General features: G+C 38.3%; 1 protein-coding gene across 1 annotated transcript in view; it reads right to left on the bottom strand.

Annotated features, from left to right (window-relative positions):
* The window catches only part of HMCN1 (hemicentin 1), a 551,217-nt gene that overhangs the window by 381,315 nt on the left and 147,971 nt on the right, over positions 1–21,931 (bottom strand). Inside the window, exons 3-4 of the mRNA XM_064276506.1 lie at positions 20,618–20,776; positions 16,280–16,402 (exon numbers count right to left, since the gene is read on the bottom strand). Of these exons, the coding sequence (XP_064132576.1) occupies positions 16,280–16,402; positions 20,618–20,776 (282 nt within the window). The remainder of the gene's footprint in view (positions 1–16,279; positions 16,403–20,617; positions 20,777–21,931) is intronic.

The raw sequence follows: 21,931 nt of genomic DNA on the forward strand, positions 1-21,931 counted from the left end.
TGATCGAAGGGAATCATTGGTGCCCTCTTTGACAAAGGAGCAACTCCTGACCTTAAGGATATCCAGACTGGTGATTTCTACTTCTGGAATACTCTATTCAGCTTAATATATGTATTCCTTATTTTATTTAATCCTCACAATAGTCCTGTGAGGTAATTAATATGCCTGTTTTCACATGAAGAACCTGAGTCTCAGAGAAGTCCAGTAATAACATAAGATTGTTCTAGCTAAAGGCAGGGAGGTAACTCAAACCCAAGTCTCTCTGATTCTAAAGCCCCAGAGTTTCCCGTTATAACATGATGCCTTTGTCTATCTCATCACAGATGGGCACTATATATGTATGTGTATATATATATATTTAGGAAACCCTGGTGGCATAGTGGTTAAGAGCTATGGCTGCTAACCAAAAGGTTGGCAGTTCAAATCTACCAGGTGCTCCTTGGAAACCCAAAGGGGCAGTTCTACTCTGTCCTACAGGGTCACTATGAGTCAGAATTGACTCGATGGCAACGGGTTTTATATATAGTTTTAGGAGAAAAATTATAAAAGGTTGCTGGAATATTTCAATTAGCACATATCACTAAATAAAAATAATGGCAGTTAATATTTATTAATGTGTTCTAAACATAAAAATCCTATGATGTAGGTACTAACTTTCACCCCATGTTAAAATGAGGAAACTGGGACACAAAAATTACATAACCTTTCTAAGTTAAGCCTGGACTCAACCACTATGTTATGCTGCTTGTTTCAAATATTTTCTGTTTGCCCCTCCAGATCTGTTCTCTACCCTTCTCCATCCAGCTCTGTGCCCTGGGACACTGACCTTTGTGGACTGCCTCAAGAAGGCTCCCTGGTCCCTTGGCTTCTGGTTGGATTTGTGGAAACAGAAGGCATGAGCAGTAAAAGGGAAGGGGTGAAGAAAGAGAAGTTGGGTATCTATTCATCCCTGCAGGGCTGGTTTGCCTACTGGAGGCCACAGTTTGTGATAGGTGGCCCTCAGCCTAGGTCTCACTGTGTGCTATACAAGATCTTTCTCCTTCCCCTTCATGACTAGGGGGAGTGTAAGTGCATCCATTGTCTCTAGCCCCTTGGTGCTTCATCACCACTGTGAGCTTCTTTTAGCCCTGCCTACATCTTTGTAAATTGTTCTTCATTAAGCTGTCTTTTGCCCCTGTTGAGTGAGTCATCTGTTTTCTGCTGGGATGATTGCTGATACCCTGGCTCTGCAATGGATAATATCATCCTTTAATCATTATTAGAGTACAAATTCTGTAATCAGACCATCCTTCTCCCCTTGCTGATATAGGTAAATTGATGGTAGGCTCTCCAGAACACTGTGACTTTAGCAGTTGTTGAGATGGTTTTGCTTAGAAGAGAGGAGGGCTTGTCCCCGAGATTCCTAATATTCTGGACTTCTGCCACCCTGCTACCTATTCAAAGAAAAATGGAAGCCTTTCAGTGCCTTTCCAGACCTTGAAAAAGTAGAGAGCAGTAAAACTGAGAACAGACACCCAAGTCTATCGCTAAGGAATAAAAAGGGCAGGAAAAAATAGGGTGTGCAGTTCCATTGCTTAAGAAAAAAATTAAAAGACAAGTAGCTTAATTTTTTTTTTAAGGCTTAGTATGTGCTAGGCACTATTTTAACAAACTTACATATTTGCTTAATTTTGCGTGGCAGTTACTCTGTGCTCCTCTGAAGCCCAAAGGAGTTAAGTAATTTACCCAAGGTCATGAAGCTAGTAAGCGGTGAAGCTGAAATCCAAACCCAGGTAGTCTGGCACTAGATACCTGCTGCTCACACTAATCAGCCAAGGCAGCAGTCGGGGTCCTGAGGAATGGAGACTATGCTCTGGTCCTCAATGAAACCCAGGAGTCTGCCTTGAGTGAAGCCTCCATCAGCTATCATAACTTTGTACTCTAACTACATTCCCTTACCCCTTCTAGCCTTCTTGAATACTGGGACAGCACCTAGTTGGCCTTTGCTTCCCCGGTGTCTATGATGACTAACATCTGGTTTCCCAAAAGTTTCTCGAATGAATGAAGATTAAATCTCTTAAGCATCACTTTATTGTTAAAACCACATCGTCTGATGACGTCAAGAGGGAAGCCACAGGGAAGAACTTATAGACCTGTGTTCAAGGGTACAGTCTCAGGAGACAGACTGCACAAGTCACCTAAGCTCAAACCCTTAATGGCAGCTTAACCTTGAGCAAGATCCTTTAACTCCCTAAGCTTCAGTTTCCTCACCTGTAACATGGTGATAATGATAATGATGTCTTCCTCATAGGGTTGTGGTAAGGATTAAATGAAATAACCCTTGTTGAATGGCTGGCACATAATTAGCCCTCAATCATTATAAGTTGTAGCTTAATTGTCTTAATCACAGGACAATTACCAAGGAAAGAAAAGAGGTGTGAGGGTCTATCATGCCTAACAAAGAACAAGGGTCTAGAAGAAAATGCTTGTGCCAAATAGAGCAACACAGGTAAACACTCTAGTGGAAGGCAACCAGCACACATGTTTTGAGTGCTCACAAGGTACACTGGAATTACAACATCCTACATCAAAGAGCTGCATTAAGATATATTGTGGGACTTCAAAATATCATTCACCTACTTCAAAATATATAAATGATTTGACAGTTATCTCCTTATTTAATAAAATGTCATTCTGCTATAAGATAGACAGCTAGCCAATATTACTTACAAGTAGAGAATAGACCCAACCACCATCATGGAATATCCAGGGAGAAGTTCTGGGCTTTTTGGTCTGTGTTTTCTATTTTTTGCTTTGTTTTGTTTTTAAATATGGGTATTGAGGGAGGTGAGGAGAAAGGATAGAGACTCTCAAAACAAATTACAATCTACGTCTGCCACTAATTAACAATGGATCCTTTTGTGTTAGCTTCTTTGACACAAGGATATAGCATCTGTGAGTAACTCTGAGATTTTAAATTTGGACTTTTTTCTAAACCCAAAAGAAGAATTAATTAGATCCACTGGCAATCCTGCAGCTTACATAAAAATGCAGGAATAATACCACAATGATTTAGTTCCTTTTCCATCTTCAAAGGTGAATTAAGTATGCCCTTGAGGTGTGTTTTAACTGGTGTTTCCAAAACGTAATACCATACAATGATTTGTAGACCACTGATGCTCAGCCAAATTATTTCTTCACTTTTGCTTCCCTTTTATGTTAAATAAAGATGAAAGATACCTAGATTGTCTACTTAAATCATTGTTAAAAAAAAAAGAGAGAAGATGAAAAACTTCCAGTTAACTTAAGAGAGAGTTGATATAAAATAATATCCAACTAGGTTAGGAAATTGATGAACTAGGTTAAAAGGGTAAAGCATAATACTCTACAGTCTTCTTTAGATGAAAAATTGCTCCTCAGTGAAATGAAAAGACTTTCCCACATTTCTGGTGTTCAGTAAACACGCAGATATTTTGTATAGCATCTTTTTTTCCTTAGAGTTTATAATGCTTATATAATGGGACAGTTTGGAACAATAAGAAAAGAGAACTGGCTAAATTATGTACCCTAAACTTTGCCAAACCTATTTAAACACTCTCATGCTGCTTCCTGTTAACAAAGTCTCTCTCATTTTTTTTCAGCTTGGTAGTTTTCTTTAAGTAACATATAGGCTTACACATTTCCAGTACGCCCTTTGCAATATTTTTCTTACACACAGGAGAAAAGAAAACTTTCCCTCTAGCCTTTTCCTGGATTCTTTCACTCAGACTTACTTCTCAGCAACATTTACCCATCTGGTTTCTAATAAACATGGTAGCATAGTCTCCCCACTTCAAAAGCAAACTAAAACGCTACCACAAGGAAATATGTTGACTAACACAAAGTAAAAGAACCAACTTTCTACACTATAAATGAATTTAATTTCATCTTATTCCAGTCATGCTTGATGAATCTTCAAGATGACAATTAATTTCATTGCTTCTGAAAATGGAATCATTATATCTGCAGAGAAGCAGAACCATTTCCTCTATTGGAAAGTCTGTCCACTGCCAAGAGGGTGGCCAGCAGCAGATCCACCCAGGCTGCTCTTCACATACAAAGCTCTCCACTGAGCACTCTTCCAGACAACTGACCAAATGTTGTATCTCATTAAGTAAAGGTGATTATAATGATGGTGGTGTTGTTACTTGTCATCAAGTCGGCTTGAACTCATGGCAACCTCATGTAAAACAGAACAAAACATTACCTGGTCTTGTGCCATCTTCATGATAGTTGGTATGTCTGAGTCCATAATAATAGTAGTTAATGTTTATTAACTACTGCTTACCCTATGGCAAACCCGGTGTGGATCATTTTACATGCATTATTCATTGAATCGTATGACAACTCTCTGAAATAGGTAGTTCTATTATCACCACTCTACAAACCAGGAAACTGGGGTTTACAAACCCCATGTCACGAAAAATACAGAATTTTTAAAATTGAGGATGCATTTATCTTTAGGTAACTGAATACTCAATTCTAACTGGCTTGAGCAATAAGGTCACTTGCTTAACTCTGCAGGTTTACCATAAGGATGAAGTTGAGTGTTGACTTCATCTACAGGCTCAGGATTTTCTTGGCTCTTCATTGCTCCTTGTATTTGTGTCATTTTCAGACTTGTAGCAAGATGCCTGGATCAGATCTGGGACCATATCTAGAGGAAGAGAACTTTTCCAAGACACGCTTAGCTAAATTCCCCTTGAGTCTCATTGGCCCAAAGTAGATGAGATGTTCTTTCCTAAATCTATTCGTTAGGGGGATGAGATTGCTATAAGTATTACAAATGGAAGAGAAGTAGAATTCTTTGAGTGGCAGGGGGCTGGGGACATCACAAAGTGCACAAAAGTAATGGACTCCATGGATCCATTTGACTCCGGCGTCCAAACTCTTCACCAATGTGAGTTATGCTATCCTCCATGAGATACTTTTCTTCAGTGTTTTATTTTATTTGGAATATTAATTCAGCGTTTCAAATGACTACAAGAACTATACTTTCATGATTCTGTTTACTTCCTTTAAAAGCACAAACAGCATTTTAGCAACTATTATTTACAAGTAAAATTTAGGGATGCTAAAAATTTATGTTAGAAAGATAAATTCTATTTTTCATTGTCAAACTATACAGTTAGAGATTACATTAAGTTACATTACATATATCCAATATGTGCCAAACAGAACCATAAGAACAAATAATTACAGTGGTGAAACCCGTGAGAGCCAGAACTCTACAGAACTGCCTTGTTTTTCCAGGTCCTCTCTTTCAAGTTTTCCATCTTTGACAGGGTACAGTCTTACCACTTTTCTATCGTTCATTTTAAACCAAAACCAAACCAAACCCATTGCCATCAAGTTGACTCCAACTTATAGCAACCCTACAGGACAGAGCAGAACTGCCCCATAGGGTTTCCAAGGCTGTAAATCTTTCCAGAAGCATACTGCCACGTTTTTCTCCCAAGGAGCAGCTGGTGGGTTAGAACTGCCTAACTTTTCACTAATAGCCGAGTGCTTAACCACTGAGTCACCAGAGCTTCCTAGCTCATTTTAGCGAAAAATATTTGCGTTTTCTCCCTCTAACATCTTCTTCACACAGGTTTGGCTTTCACAGGTTTTCAAAAGTGTAATGGTAATGCAATAATAGTTGTATGTCCAAAGCATAGCAATAACTCAGAGAAAGAAATGACTGACATTCTTTGGACTTTCAAGGAAAGATTCAATAGTAGGACCCTGAGCTCAACAGACCAACCAGACAGAAACACAAATAAACCCAAAAAAGAAATTTGAAGAAGATTACATGTTTGGGGAACAGCAAAATAATGTTGGTACTGCAAAAGATTAAGAGTATTGTGGTGGTGATTTCATGTTTCAGTTTGGTTAGACTATAGTGCCAGTTGTTTGACAAAAAATGCCAGTCTAGATGCTGTTACGAAGTAGTTTACATAGAATTAAATCAGTTAGCCTTAAACAAAGGAGATTACCTTCCATAATGTGGGTGGACCTCACCCAATGCATTGAAGGCCTTAAGAACAAAAAGTGAATTTCCTTAGGGAGTATTATGCCTCCAGACTGTAAATAAATATCTTGCTAGCACTCGTTCACACTTTCCATCATCTACCTATGGATTTTGGAATATAAGACTATAGGAATCTCCAACCTGTCACCTGACCTACAAATTTTGGATTTGCCAATCTCCCCACCTGTCATGTGGGCACATGAGCCAATTCCTCAAAATTTCTCTCTCTCAGTTTATGCCTGTTTTCCTGGTGTATTGGTCAACAGCACTCCCACTTCCTTTCAAATGTATCCCTACGCATACACCATACCTATGACTAAACTTGATCTTGTTTGCCATCTTAAGTTTATATTTTCTGTGAAACTTGATTAATCCTTCACAGAAGAATTGCTGTTTTTTTTTACAGCAATAAATGGAAACTAAAGAACAAAAAGCTTCATTGAGAGCTCAGATTTCTAAAATTTAATTGTGTTTATAAGATAGATTGGAATTGTATAAACACATGAATAGTGAATGAATTTACTAAACACTAAAAAAAAAAAAAACACTACATTGTATTAATCAAAGATCTATTTCGTCACAAAACAGGCTCTTTTTTCATAATTTATATCTAACCACTAATCTGCAAAGTAACATTTTTTGCAATTTATACCAAATTTTTGTAAGTTATTAACCTTGTAAATTATTTGGTATCTATAAGTATTGTTAAAAATTATCTAGGACTATAAAAATAATGCATCATGCCACAACATGGCTGTTAATAAAAAATAAAGTATACCTCTATAGGGCTATTTTCTCCATTTAGGACAATAATAATATTTTCAATTTTGTATAATTCAATTTTCCCTGAGTATGTATATATAAATGGAGTCACACTCATAGGACACAGCCATGGTTTTTCTGGCTCTGGGGCCAAGCTACTAATAAAGTTCTACAATCCCCTTCAAAAGTTCACTCTGTTTTGGGAATCTCCAAGATGTGGCTAAGTGTTCACAAACAAATCTGAGCAGCTATTCTTTCAAATGCCTTAGGTGCTGGCCATGTTTTTTCTCACCTCTTCTCCAGAACCTTCTTTTGGAAACCACCATGTCCACTGGGCACAGCACCTTCTGTTGGCTCCAACGGTCTATATGTCTCACTCAACACTACTGCTATTTCCAGCCTGAAACCTCACAATATCTTAAACATGTTGGTGTTCTTCACAGATGCAAGAAAGAACAAAGCTCTTCCTCACTCATCCTGCACTTTGTGCCGGTGACACTGACTGTACCCCAGGGTCTTACAGAGTTCTGCCAAAAATGTCTACCAGCAACATTTCACATCATTAGGTTCAACTACAGTCTACAGGATAGGACAAGAAGCCCACTTTCTGAGAGGGTCCTGCACTCTTCCACAGCCCCTTTCTTCCCAGGCTCCCAAATTCTCACGCAAATGTTTATATAAATTAACACTAAGGGTTCCCCCTGTAGTTGTCAGACCCTCCTTGGTACAATATGGACTCAAGCAACAAACCTCTATATGGCTGTCTCTTCCAAGAACACATTTTTTTAGACTAAAGTAACCACCCAGGTTTACATATCTCAGTATGTTGATGAAAAATATCTTGGCTAGATTATTCGTTTTCAAAAATTGCAATACGTTATTAGTTCCGCCATGATATATTAACTCTTTTGTAGTAAGAAAACCACTGAACCATTTTATTCAAGACACACAGGAGTTTGTCATGAAATTGACAGAAGTTGTTTAGATCAATCTAATGTAAACTATGCCCACTTAAAACTTTATCTTTCTACTGGCATGTTTCTGGAAACTTAAGTGTGAACGTAATTAATTAATTATGTTTTATTATCATGAGCAAAGCCAAGGCACATCTCCAACACTTTTTTTTTTTAAGAAAATATCAAGATTTTCTTACTATATATTATAGCTTTTACTATCATAAAAGTTTTTATGTAACTATGTAGTTAATAACACATATTTAGTTTTAGTTATAGAGGTCAAACTTCACTAGAATTTTGCTCACTAATAACTTTGTTTCTCACATCTAGGTTAGTGCCCAATCAAGGCCATTTTACCAGTTATCCAAAAGTACTAAATCAGAAACACCAACCACAGAGGCGGAGCTGACACGGCACTATAGACAGAAGCACGATGCCGTCCCTCCACAGCAAAGATCCAAAAAACTAACTGAAACAAAGAAAACGTCAATCCTGGAACCCTAAGCGTCAAATGAAGAGATAAAGAACGCAACCAAGCACCGGATGGAATACCAAACTGACAGAGAACAGAGAGGGAGGAGAGTTATGAGCAGAGGTCTCCTACTCAGCTAATGCAGCACAGATTTGCCATCTTGGACTCCTGTTGGAGATCAACTGGCAGGGAGCACGGGAAAGCAACTTCACGGAGCTCCCAGCAGGAGACAGAGCACCCGGTAACCAGCAATATACACTTTCCCATCCCCTACCCTTCTTTCCCCTGCTTGGCCTCTGCTGTTTCCCAGCAGGCTAAGTGACTGCGGCCTGGGAGGTGCTGGTTCCATGCCACGTGGATTCACCCAGCCCCCACACCATCCGGTTCCTTCAGAGCCATTTCATTGTTGCTGATGTTGCCTTTTTCAGCTTCTTTTGGTTTCTTTCCTACCTCTCACCTCCTCCCCCCTTCTTTCTCTTGAACACCAGGCTCCGTGTGACATCTTTGCTTCTTCTTGACAGGCTGTGAAGAGTCACTTGGCTAAGGAATTTCTTCCCTGGTCCACGCCTCCATGCTGGTGGGATCCTTGGGGACTTTTTTGTTTGTTTGTTTGTTTTCTTTTTCTTTTCATGGCTTGGGAGCCCCTTCTAGCTAGGCTGTACTGTGCGGTTTAGGAGCCACTTCCTGGGTTTGTGCAGCCGTGACATTGGGATCCCCAGGGGCTTTTCTTTCTTTTTTTTTAATGTATTTTTTTCTTTATCTTATTTCTTTTTGTCTTTCTTCATCTCTCAGTTTCTCATCTGTCTCTGCTTACCTTCTTTTCCTGTCTCCTGAATACCTGGTGCTGTGTGCCAGCTCTGCCCCTTCTAAACAGGCTGTACCCCAAAGCCTAGGGGCTACTTTCCCAGTCACCAGTGGGATTCCTAGGGACATTTCATTTTCTTTTTAAAATTTTCATTTGTTTTTTTATGTCTCTTTTTCTTTTTTCATTTTTGTTTTACTTCATTTCTTAGTTTCTGGTCTCTCTACTCCAACGGCAAGCTTCTTCAGCACTTTGTTTGTTGGGTTCCTGTTTCTGTTACCTCTCTCTCTTCTTTACCATACCCATCTAAGCTCCACACATCACAATGTCCCCCTTCCCTCCTACCTACCTGCACTGTGTTCTGAACATCACACCCCTGAGCAGCACAAGCACAGCCTATCAGAACCTGCCCTGCACTGACCCCTGACCCACCCTGTCGGCCCCAGTACATGCCACAAACAATCCATTCCAGCCCCTCCCCTTCAGCCATACCTGACCTGTTGCACCATACCTGAGTGACCAGCTCTACCCATTGGACAAGGAGGTGAAAAGTATTGTGCCTACAGATGAGCGAACAACAAAGAACACACAGCCCACCTCCTCAGACATAACCAAATAAAACAAAAAAGCAGGAGGAAACAAACAAATCTACAATCAATAAATGAAGAAAATAACTACTGAATGTCCCGAAGACAGCAGACAATGTCAAAACATATAAAAAAACAGAACAGGATGGTTCCAGTAGGCATCCAAAATAAAACACCAGATGACTTTCCAGTAAAAGAAAAGGCAACAGAACTAACTGATAGGGAATTCAAATCTCTAATATTCAGACCCATCCAAGAGTTGAAGCAAAAAGCAGATAAAAATGAGGAAAAAAATAGACAAATTAATGGACAAAGCAGACAAATTCATGGAAAATACAGGCCAAAAAAAGGGAAGAATTCAGGAAAATAATATGGGAACAAAATGTCAGAATAAATTCACAACTAGAAATCATATAAAAACAACAATTAGAAATCCAAAAGATTTAACATCAAGATTTGAAAAATGGACACTATCATACAGGGTCTGAGGAGCAGGTTTGAAACGACGGAAGACAGGATCAATGAAATTGAAGACAAATCCTTGGATACAACTCTGTTTGAGGAAAAATCAGAAAAAAGAACACCGAAAAATGAAAAAAAACCTGAGGATGATGTGGGATACAATCAAAAGCAAAGATTAGTGAGTGGTCAGAGTCCCAGAACATGGGGAGAAAACAGAAAACACAAAGGGCATCATTGAAGAATTGCTGACAGAAAACTTCCCTTATATCATGAAAGATGAAAAGCTGACCATCCAAGAGGCTCAACAAAGCTCATATAGCATAGATCCCAAAAGAAAACCACCAAGGCATATCATGAACACACCTGCTAAAATCAAAGACAAAGAAAGAATCCTCAGAGCAGCTCAAGAAAAATGAAAAGTCACATACAGAGGGGAAACAATAAGAATAAACTCTGATTACTCAGCAGAAACCATGCAGGCAAGAAAGCAATGGAACGACATATATAAAACCTTGAAAGAAAAAAAAATTGCCATCCAGGAATAATATATCCCGCAAAACTATCATTCAAATATGATGGTGAAATTAGGACAATTCCAGATAAACAGAAATTAAGGGAATATGTACAAACCAAACCAAACTTACAAGAATTGTTAAAGGGAGTCCTTCGGTTTGAGGACAAACAAAATCAGACCACAGCCTGAATCTAGAACACAAGATCACACCAGCCAGATACCAACCTAGGAAATGAACTCTCGAGGACTATTCAAAGCCAAAAGATTTACAACAGGGAACCAGAAAGGTTAATCTGTAACAGACAACAAAGTCAGAACACTAAAAGAGAGAATAAACTGTGTAGATATAGAACTTTCTAATGGAGAGGAAGGCAAGGCGATACCAAGTAATAGTAGACCAGTTCAAACCTAGGAAGATATAGGTAAATTTCAAGGTAACCACAAAGAAAGTTAACAAACCTACTCACTAAAATAAAGAAGAAAAACTTAAAGTCTCAGTAAAAACATAATCTTCAAAAACAGAAGAAAAAAAAATCCACAAATGAAAGGAATTCAGCACAGGACAGTAAGAGGAACAAAGAAAAAGAAAATGTCTGCACCACAAAAAAAAAAAGCACTACAAAATGACAGCAATAAACTCACACCTATCAATAATTACACTGAACGTAAATGGTCTAAATGTACCCATAAAGAGACAAAGAATGACAGATAGATTAAAAATACAGGAGCCATCAATATGCTATCTACAAGAGACTCACCTTAGAAACAAAGACATAAATTCATTAAAAATCAATGGCTGGAAAAAATACATCAAACAAACAACTACAAAAAAGGACCAGAGTAGTAATACTAATCTCAGATAAAATAGAGTATAAAACAAAATCCACCATAAAAGACAAAGAAGGGCACTATATAATGAATGGTTAAAGGAAGAATCCATCACAAAGACATAACCATGACAAATGTCTACACATCCAATGACAGGACTCCAAAATACATAAAACAATCTCTAATAGCACTGAAAAGAGAAACTGACAGTTCCTCCGTAATAGTAGGAGGCTTCAACATTCCACTCTTGGTAAAGGACAGAACATCTAGAAAGAAACTCAACAAAGATACACAAGAGCTAAAGGACACGATCAGCCAACTTGACCTGATAAACGTACATAGAACATGCCAACCAACAGCTGCAAAGTACACATTCTTTTCTAACACACATAGAACATTCTCTAAAATAGACCACATCTTAAGCCACAGAGCAACCCTCAACAAAATCCAAAGCAACTGAGAAAATACAAAGTATCTTCTCTGACTACACTGCCGTCAAAGTAGAAATTAACAACAGGAAGAGTAAGGAAAAAAAATCAATTACGTGAAAACTTAATAACACCCTCCTTGAAAACCACTGGGTAACAGAAGAAATCAGAGACGGAATCAAAAAATCCCTAGGATCAAATGAGAATGAGAACGCATCATTCCAAAATCTTTGGAACACAGCAAAGGCAATGATCAGAGGACATTTTATAGCAATAGATGCACACATCAAAGAAGAAGAAAGAGACAAAATCAAAACATTAACTATACAACTTGAACAAATAGAAAGAACAGCAAAAGAAGCCCATAGCCACCAGAAGAAAGTAAATAATAAAGATGACAGCAGAAATAAATGAAATGGAGAATAGAAAAACAATAGAATCAACAAAACCAAAAGTTGGTTCTTTGAAAGAATCAACAAAATCAACAAACTCCTGGCCAAACTGACAAAAGAAAAACAGGAGAGGATGCAAATAACCCAAATAAGAAGTGAAATGAGAGACATTACAACAGACCCGACAGAAATAAAAAGAATCATAACAGTATTATGAATACCTATACTCTAAAAAATTTGAAAACCTAGAGGAAACGGACAAATTTCTAGAAACACACTACCTACCCAAACTAACACAAAATCATGTTGAAAATCTGAACAGACCCATAACAAGAGAAGAGTCTGTAAAGGTAATTTAAAAAAAAAAAAAAAAAGACTCCCAACAATAACAGAAAAAGCTCTGGCCCAGATGGATTCACTGGAGAATTCTACCAAACATTCAGAAAGGAGCTTACTACAGTACTACTCAAACTATTTCAGAACACAAAAAAGGAAGCAATACTTCTGAATTCATTCTATGAAGCCAGTGTAACCCTGATACCAAAACCAGGCAAAGACACCACAAAAAAAAAAGAAAATTACAGACCAATATCTCCCATGAATATAGATGCAAAAATTCTCAACAAAATTCTAGCCAATACAATTCAGCATTATATCAAAAAAATAATACACCACAACCAAGCAGGATTCCTACCAGGTATGCAAAGATGGTTCAACATTAGAAAATCAGTCAACATAATCCACCACATAAACGAAAGAAAAGAATCACATGATCATCTCAATTGACACAGAAAAGGCATTCAACAAAGTCCAACAACCATTCCTGATAAAAATTCTCAGTAAAATAGGTATAGAACGGAAATTTCTCAACATAATAAAAAGGGCATCTATACAAAACCAACAACCAACATCATTCTTAATGGACAGAGGCTGAAAACATTCCCCCTGAGAACAGGAACAAGACAAGGATGCCCTTTATCACCACTCTTATTTAATATTGTGCTGGAAGTCCTAGCTAGAGCAATAAGACAAGAAAAAGAAATAAAAGGCATCCAAATTGGTAATGAAGAAGTAAAACTGTCCCTACTTGTGGGTGATATGATACTATACATACATAGAAAACCCAAAAAACTCCACAAGAAGACTACTGCAACTAATAGAAAAATGCAGCAGAGTTGCAGGATACAAGATAAACAGTTGGATTGCTGTCCGCCAATAAAGAGAATAATGAAAGGAAATCAAGAAAACAATACCATTTATGATAAAATAAAAAATTTTTTTGATAGCCCTCCCAAAATAAAATAAAAAAAAATTTTTTTTTAATGAAATACTTAGGAATAAATCTAATGAGAGACGTAAAAGACCTATACAAAGAAATCTACAAAACACTACTGCAAGAAACCAAAAGAGACTACATAAATGGAAAAACATACTATGCTCACAAATAGGTAGACTCAGCATTGTGAAAATGACAATTCTACACCCAAAGCAATTTACAAACACAATGTAATCCTGATCCAAATACCAACAACATTCTTTAAAGAGAAAAACTAATCATAACTTTATGTACAAAGGGAAGACGCCCTGGATAAGTGAAGCACTACTGAAGAAAAATAAAGTAGGAGGACTCACACTACCTGACCTCAGAACCTCCTATACAGCAACAATTGTCAAAACAGCCTGGTATTGGTACAACAACAGATACATTGACCATTGGAACAGAATTGAGAACCCAGATGTAAATCCATCCACCTACGGTCACCTGATCTTTGACAAGGGCCCGAAGTCCATTGAATGAGGAAAAGACAGTCTTTTTTGCAAATAGAGCTGGCAAAACTGGATGTCTATCTTCAAAAAAATGAAACAGTACCCATACCTCACACAATACACAAAAACTAATTCAAAATGGATCAAAGACCTAAATATAAAGCCCAAAACTATAATGATCATAGAAGAAAAAATACGATTAACCCGAGAGGCCCTAATATACAGCATTAACAGGATATAAACCATAACCAACAACACACAAACTCTAGAAGATAAGCTAGAAACCTGGGATCTTCTAAAAATTAAAGACTTAGGCTCATTAGAAGACTTCACCAAAAGAGTAAAAAGAGAACCTACAGACTGGGAAAAAATTTTTGGCTATTATAAATGACAAAGGTCTAATCTCTAAAATTTACAGGAAAATTCAACACCTCTACAACAAAAAGATAAATAATGCAATTAAAAAACTGGCAAAGGAACAGACAGTTCATCAAAGAAGACATTCAAGCGGGCAACAGATACATGGGGAAATGCTCACAATCACTAGCCGTTAAAAAAAAAAAAAAAAGAGCAATGCAAATCAAAAACACCATGAGATACCATCTCGCCCTGGCATTACTGGCATGAATCAAAAAAACCAAAAATAACAAATATTGGAAAGGCTGTGGGGAGAGCGGAACTTTTATATACTGCTGGTAGGAATGCAAAATGATACAATCATTTTGGAAAATGATATGGAGCTTCATGATCCAGCAATCCCACTCCTGGGGATATATCCCACATAAATAAGAGTCATCACACAAATAGACATATGCACACCCATGTACACTGCAGCAATGTTTACAACAGCAAAAAGATGGAAGCAACCTAGAGGCCCATCAGCAGATGAATGAATAAACAAACTATGATACATATGCACAACAGAATACTACCCAACAATAAAGAACAGTGATGAATCTGTGAAGCATCTCACAGCATGCATGAATCTGGAGGGCATCACGCTGAATGAAATAGGTCAATCGCAAAAGGACAAATATTGTATGAGACCACTACTATAAAAATTCATGAAAAGGTTTACACACAAAAAAGAAACAATCTTTTATAGTTATGAGGGAGTAGGGGGTGGGGATGGAAAAACACTAACTAGACAATAGATAAGTGGTAACTTTGATGAAGGGTAAGATAGTACACAATACTGGGGAAGCCAGTACAACTTGTACAAGGCGAGGTCATGAGAGTTTCCTGAGGGACAGAATTACTGGGCTGAGGGCTGTGGGGATCATGGTCTCGGGAACATCTAGCTCAATTGGCATAACAGTTTATAAAGAAAATGTTCTACATTCTACTTTGGTGAGTAGCATCTGAGGTCTTAAAAGTTTATGAGCAGCCATCTAAGATACTCCACTGGTTTCACCCCTTCGGAGGCGAGGGAGAACGAAGAAAACCAAAGACACAAGAGAAAGCTTAGTCCAAAGGACTAATGGAACACAACTACCATGGCCTCCACCAGACTGAGTCCATTACAACTAGACAGTGCCCGGCCACCACCACTGACTGCTCTGACAGGGATTACAATAGAGGGTCCTGGACAGAGCTGGACAAAAATGTAGAACAAAATTCTAACTTGCAATAAAACACCAGACTTACTGGCCTGACACAGACTGGAGAAACCCTGAGAGGATTGCCCCCAGACACACTTTTAGTTCAGTAATGAAGTCACTCCTGAGGTTTACCCTTCAGCCAGAGATTAGACAGACCTATGAAACAAAACAAGACTAAAAGGGCACGCCTGCCCAGGCGTAAGGACTAGAATGCAGGAGAGGACAGGAAAGCTGGTAACAGGAAACCCAAGGTCAAGAAGGGAGAGTGTTGACATGTCATGAGGTTGTTAACCAATTTCATAAAGCAATATGTGTACTGACTGTTTAATGAGAAGCTACTTTGTTTTTGTAAACCTTCATCTAAAGTACAATAAAAAAAAAAAAGAAAAAGCAACACAAACCAACCTCATTAAACAATAGGAACTACAAAAATTCTTGAGTCACAGTAAAGGAATTCTAATTAAATTTATGCTTAAACTTAAATAATTTGTCACTATAACATACTACAATCTAGAAATTAAAGCATGAGATAAATCTATGCTTCTTCACATTACGTTAACGCCTTATCGGCCTGTGGCCTATAAATGAAACGTTTTGGTTCCAATCGTTTTTGAAATCGAATCTGTCACAATTAGGTTGATAACTAGTAATAAACTGACTCATTTTATTAAACTTACCTCATTAACTTGTTTTTTGTCCAGATGGAACACTTGACCAGAACTTGTAGAGGCAATTTCTTCATAGACTTTATATCCAATGTGGTCCCTGTCATCACAATCTCCAGTGAGCACAAATACCACCTAATTTAACAAAAAAAAAATTAAAAGGTTTCCAGAAATAAATCAACATATTTTATTCTTATGAGTTGGAATTGACTCAACAGCAACAGGTTTGAGTTTTGGTTCATATTTATTATTCACCTATTATATCTTACATACTACTAAGCAGTTGGTATATCCAAACCCCAAACCAAACCCACTGCCATCAAGTTGATTCCGACTCATAGCGGCCCTACAGAAGATAGTAGAACTGACCCATAGAGTTTCCAAGGAGTGCCTGGCGGATTCGAACTTCTGACCTCTTGGTTAACAGCAATAGCACTTAACCACTAAGCCACCAGGGTTTCCCGTTAGCATATATATATATAACCAACATATAGTTATGTGAATAAAACATAATTCTTGACCTTGCACATGTATAATAGCAAACACAGACGGGAGCGTAGTTATCTACATTTCATAAGTATAGACTAAAAGCTATGCAATGCAAGCTTTGACTGTGCTAGATTACAAGATGGTCTCAATTCCACATCTGTCCCTGTTCCCATGCACTGTGCCATGTGATTTTTCACTTTCTCTCACTAAAGTAGTGAGCTTATTTTTTTCTTCTGAGATTGCCCATGTGACTTGCTTTTGCCAATAGCATGAGGCAAAAGAGTCATTCTAACAGTTCTGAATCGGACTCAAGAGGCCTTGTAAATTTCTGCTTGGATTCCGGTATTTCTGCCATGACTGTGAGAAGGACATGCCTCAGCTAGACTACTGGTCTCAGAAAGAGGCTGAGAAACCTATGAAGCAGGGTCAAGGGAGTCCAGAGCCCAGCCTAGATAAATCAACCCCAAAGCATTCCCAGACATACAAGTAAGCAAGCCTAGCCTAGATCAACTGAACTGTATAGAAATGTGAGAAATAAATGCTTATTTATTTAAGTCATGGAATGGTGGGTCAGTTTGTTATGCAGCAATAGCTAACAGTCAACAATGACTAACTTTGACCCAGTAAGATTCCATGTCAGAGTTGATATTTGAAATATAGGTCTTCCTTGCTAGGCTCAGTTAATATTTGTGAAGGGAAAGGCAATACACAATATGGGGGAAGTCAGCACATGACCAAGGCAAAAAAGACACTGAGAGGAATGCAAGAATAAAGGGCCTGGGATGGTAATTACTATAATATAGACAATCCTGCAATTTAGCAAACAATAATTTATAAATGGATACATACGTAGATAGGTATGCTAAAGAGGTGTAGGAGGATATAAAGGAACACACCCACCTACAGATATAGGTTGGGTTGTGGATATGTTTGCATACATAATTGTAGGTGCTACATGTACATTAATATAGATAATAGAGCACACAAGGGGCACAGTCATAGAAACTTCTTAGATATAACCAAACGCCTCCTCATGGGTCAAAGTTCCTAGGCTTGAAGGTGAATGACCACAGACTTGGGAGACATCTACGTTAATTAGTACAACATAGTTCATAAAGCCAGTGTTCTGCATCCTACTTTGGTGAGTAGTGCCTGGGGTCTTAAAAGCTTGTGATTGGCCATCTAAGACATAACTATTGGTCTCTTCCTGCCTGGAGCAGAGGAGAGTGAAGAAAACCAAAGACTCAAGGGACAAGTTAGTCCAAAGGACTAATGGGCTATATGAACCACAGCCTACATGATCCTGAGACAAGAAGAACTAGATGGTGCCTGGCTACCACCACTGACTGCTCTGACTGGGATGACAACAGAAGGTCCTAGACAGAGCAAGAGAAAAATGTAGAACAAAAAATCAAACTCACAAAAAATACCAGACTTAGTCTGACAGAGGCTGGAGGAACCCCTGAGACTACAGCCCTAAGACGCCCTTCTGTCCAGGAACTGAAGCCATTCTCAAAGACCACCTTTCAGCCAAACAATAGGCAGGCCCATAAAATAAACAATAACACCTGAGAGGAAAGTGCTTCTTAGAACAATCAATTATATGAGATAAAAGGACATTTGCCCAGAAGCAAAGATAAGATGGCAGGAACAGGTAGAAAATCCGGACAAAAGGAAACAGGGAACCCAGGGTGGAAATGGGGAGAGTGATAACACATTGTGGGGAATGCAACCAATGGAACACTTCAGTTACAAACTATTGAATGGGAAACTAATTTGCTCTGTAAACTTTCACCTAAAGCACACAAAAAAATTTAAAAAACAAAACTCCCTGCTAGCATATGGGTGTTTAGTATATGACTAGCCAATCCATAGGTCCCTGGGTGGCTCTAACTTTTCGTGCTGCACTGCTAACCTAAAAGTTGCTAGTTCGAACCCACCAGCGGTGGCACCTCAGAAGAAAGGCCTAGCTGTCTGTTTCCATAAAGATTACAGCCAAGAAACCCTACGGAGAAGTTTTACCCTGTAACACATGGGGTCACCATGATGAGTCAGAATCAACCCAACAACAATGGGTATTTTGTTTTTAGCCAAACCAACCTCCATCTAAAAAAAAAAAAAACCATTGCCATCAAGTCGATTCTGATTCATAGCAAGCTTATAGGGACACAGTAGAACTGCTACAATAGAGTTTCAAAGGAGCAGCTGGTAGATTTGAACTGCTGACCTTTGGTTAAGCCAAATGCTTAACCACTATGACACCAGGGCTCTAGCCTCCCAAATATTCTTTCTATGGCATGGCATCTGATCCTAACATTTAACTCCAATGGTTTCCCACTATCCATATGACTGAGTCAAACTCTCCACCCTTCATTTAAAACGTCTTCCTACCTGGGCTCCATATACCTTTTCAGCCTTATCTCTGCCCTCCTCTCCTGCCTGGATGTACACTATTTGATCATGCTCTTTGCTCTCAAGCTCTCTCGGCCCTTGCCTACCTGGTAAACTCCTGCACATTCTCCGGAGCCCTAGGAGAAATGACCTCTTTGCCAAAGCCTTCTTACCTCTCAGTGCCCCTCATCCACCTTCCAGGCAATATGCATTGCTTCCTGGGAACTTTATACCCTAATGTGATACATGCTGTAGAGGTATGTACAAAAAAAAAAAAATTTTTTTTTTTTTATGTACAGTATGGTTTTTATTTACATATCCATCTCTCCTGTTTCCCTGGGGAATTCCTCCCACTCAAGGGCTGGGTCTTATTCATCCATATGCTTATTCATTACCCTCAGGAATATTTGTTGGGTAGAATAAGCTGCATCACCGTCAGGTTTTACTCTGTGGTCAATTCCATCTTCCAAAGACACCCACAACAATAACTTCTGACCTATATCTTCTTCTGCAGGGTGACCTTGTCAAGAGTCTAGTTTCCCTCCTCTTGTATCCACGTGGGCTTGCGACTGCTTCTATCATTAAAATGGGGGCAGAAGTGATGCTGTGTGACTTCTAAGCAGGATCATAAAAATCAATGCAACAGGTTAAGACAGGAGGACTCCTCCACACTGTTGCCCTGAGATACTTCATAACCTTGAATCCAAACTATCCTGAGGTCACACTTTAACTAAATAACAAATTGACTCATAAAATAAAAAATATTACCAGCGAGCACTGCGCACCTTTAAAAAATCATCTATATGAGACCAAATGGTCAACAATTACTCTAAAGCAAAGATGAAGGAGTAAGGGGACAAGGAAACCAAGTTACTGGAAATGAAACATTCAGAATGAAAGTTAGTGAGAATGTTGACACATTGAGAAAAATGTAACCAATGCCACTGAATACTTTGTGTAGTAATTGTTAAGCAGGAACACAATTTGCTCTATAAATTTTCACTGAAAACACAATAAAATATTATTAATAAAGAAAAAAGATCAGATAGGAAACCTAGGGAGCAGTGAGTTTATGTTAATGAGGAAAAAAGAATTCAGAAAAGGAGGGTGGGAAGGGTTGCACATCTTGAAGAATTTATCCAATGTCACTGAATTGTACACGTAGAAGCTGTTGAACTGGTATATGTTCTGCTGTGTATATTCTAAACAATAAAAAAAATAAATTTCAAAAGATATTTTATATAAAAAAACAAGGCTTTCATATGGTATATTCAAATATCACATAGAAGTTTAATATGTTTAATTTAAATGACACATGCATAGAGAAGTACCAATATACTGATTGATAATTATAATTGTTGTTATGTGCCATACATGGATAATCAAAAAGGAGAGGCCGCCTCTGAGTTGCTTCTTTTCTCTTACACGCTGCATTGAGATGAAAACGTTTGGGAGTTGATTCCTACTCACTTGAGACTGTTTCTGCTGGATAAGCTGCAGCACCTCAGGGGTGAGCCGGTAATCTTTGGACCGTGCATCAGTGAAAACATAGATGAAAGAGCCAGGAAGAGAAATTTCCAAGGCGATTTTTATAGCTCCAATACTCATTTCTGGACAGTCACCACCACCCTGTTCAGAAACAGAGAGAAAAATGCAATTATTTCATCAGCAAGGACGAAAGGGGCATTTTAGTTATATAACAAGTTGTTTGAGGACGTTTAAACCCAGACAAATTCTCTTCCCTTATTTTCTGTCAGTTTCCTATTGGATTCATCATTTTGAAGGTAGGGGAACTGAAAAGATATAAAGTGATATGTAGCTAGAAAAACCTATATTTATAGGAAATTAATCCAAAATACAAAACATAAGATTTTAGTTTAGTTTTTAAGAGCAATTGTTAGATAATTTTTAGTTAATTAAATGTCAGTTCACTCTCCCACTCTTTTACATGACTGTTTAATATGCCCCCGTTCTTATCCCTTCTCACTCTTATTTGATGACCTTGCTTCTTGTTGCAGCCAGAAAATAAAAATCAGTCAGAAGAGGACGTTCATCAGCTCCCACCATGATACCTACCAATTTAACTGCAATAAACAAACGCATCGCTGTTGAGTTGATTCCGACTCATAGCGACCCTATAGGACAGAGTAGAACTGCCCCATACAGTTTCCAAGAAGAGCCTGGTGGATTCGAACTGCCGACCTTTGGTTAGCAGGTGTAGCTCTTAACCACTATGCCATCAGCGTTTCCTCATCTGCAATAGCAGTCACGTATTCTGCCTTATCAGAGAAGGAACTGCTGTGCTCATCACTAAGGCTAAATACTCATCTGTACCCTAACTAAGGACATCGCTCCTGTGACTGTCCCCTCTTTACTGGATTATTTCCACCAGCAACCAAACATACTGGTGTATCTCCCACACTCCTTCAGTTTCTGCTCAAATATTACCTATCAGAGAAGCCTCCCAAGAGCACCTTGTATAAAACACACTCTCCTCACTATTACTCTGCTTCATTTTTCCTACTAACTCATGATCACTGTGTTTTATTTTCCACTTAAATAGGTTGAGGATGTTTTCCTAAACATAAAATGGCCTCCTCCCTAAGAATAATTCTTGTCACATTTATTTCCTTCATAAATATGTGGGTTTGTACATAAAAAACTGAGCATGCTGTATTTATAGTTTTACATACTAATTTTTTAAATTTGGGATTATGTCATGCCTATGTTTCCATGTGATCAACGTTCTTCAAAATTGCAGGTTTTATGGTTGTACACTATGTC

The sequence above is a fragment of the Loxodonta africana genome, chromosome 25 (genome assembly GCF_030014295.1).
Source record: "Loxodonta africana isolate mLoxAfr1 chromosome 25, mLoxAfr1.hap2, whole genome shotgun sequence".
Taxonomy (NCBI): Eukaryota; Metazoa; Chordata; class Mammalia; order Proboscidea; family Elephantidae; genus Loxodonta; species Loxodonta africana.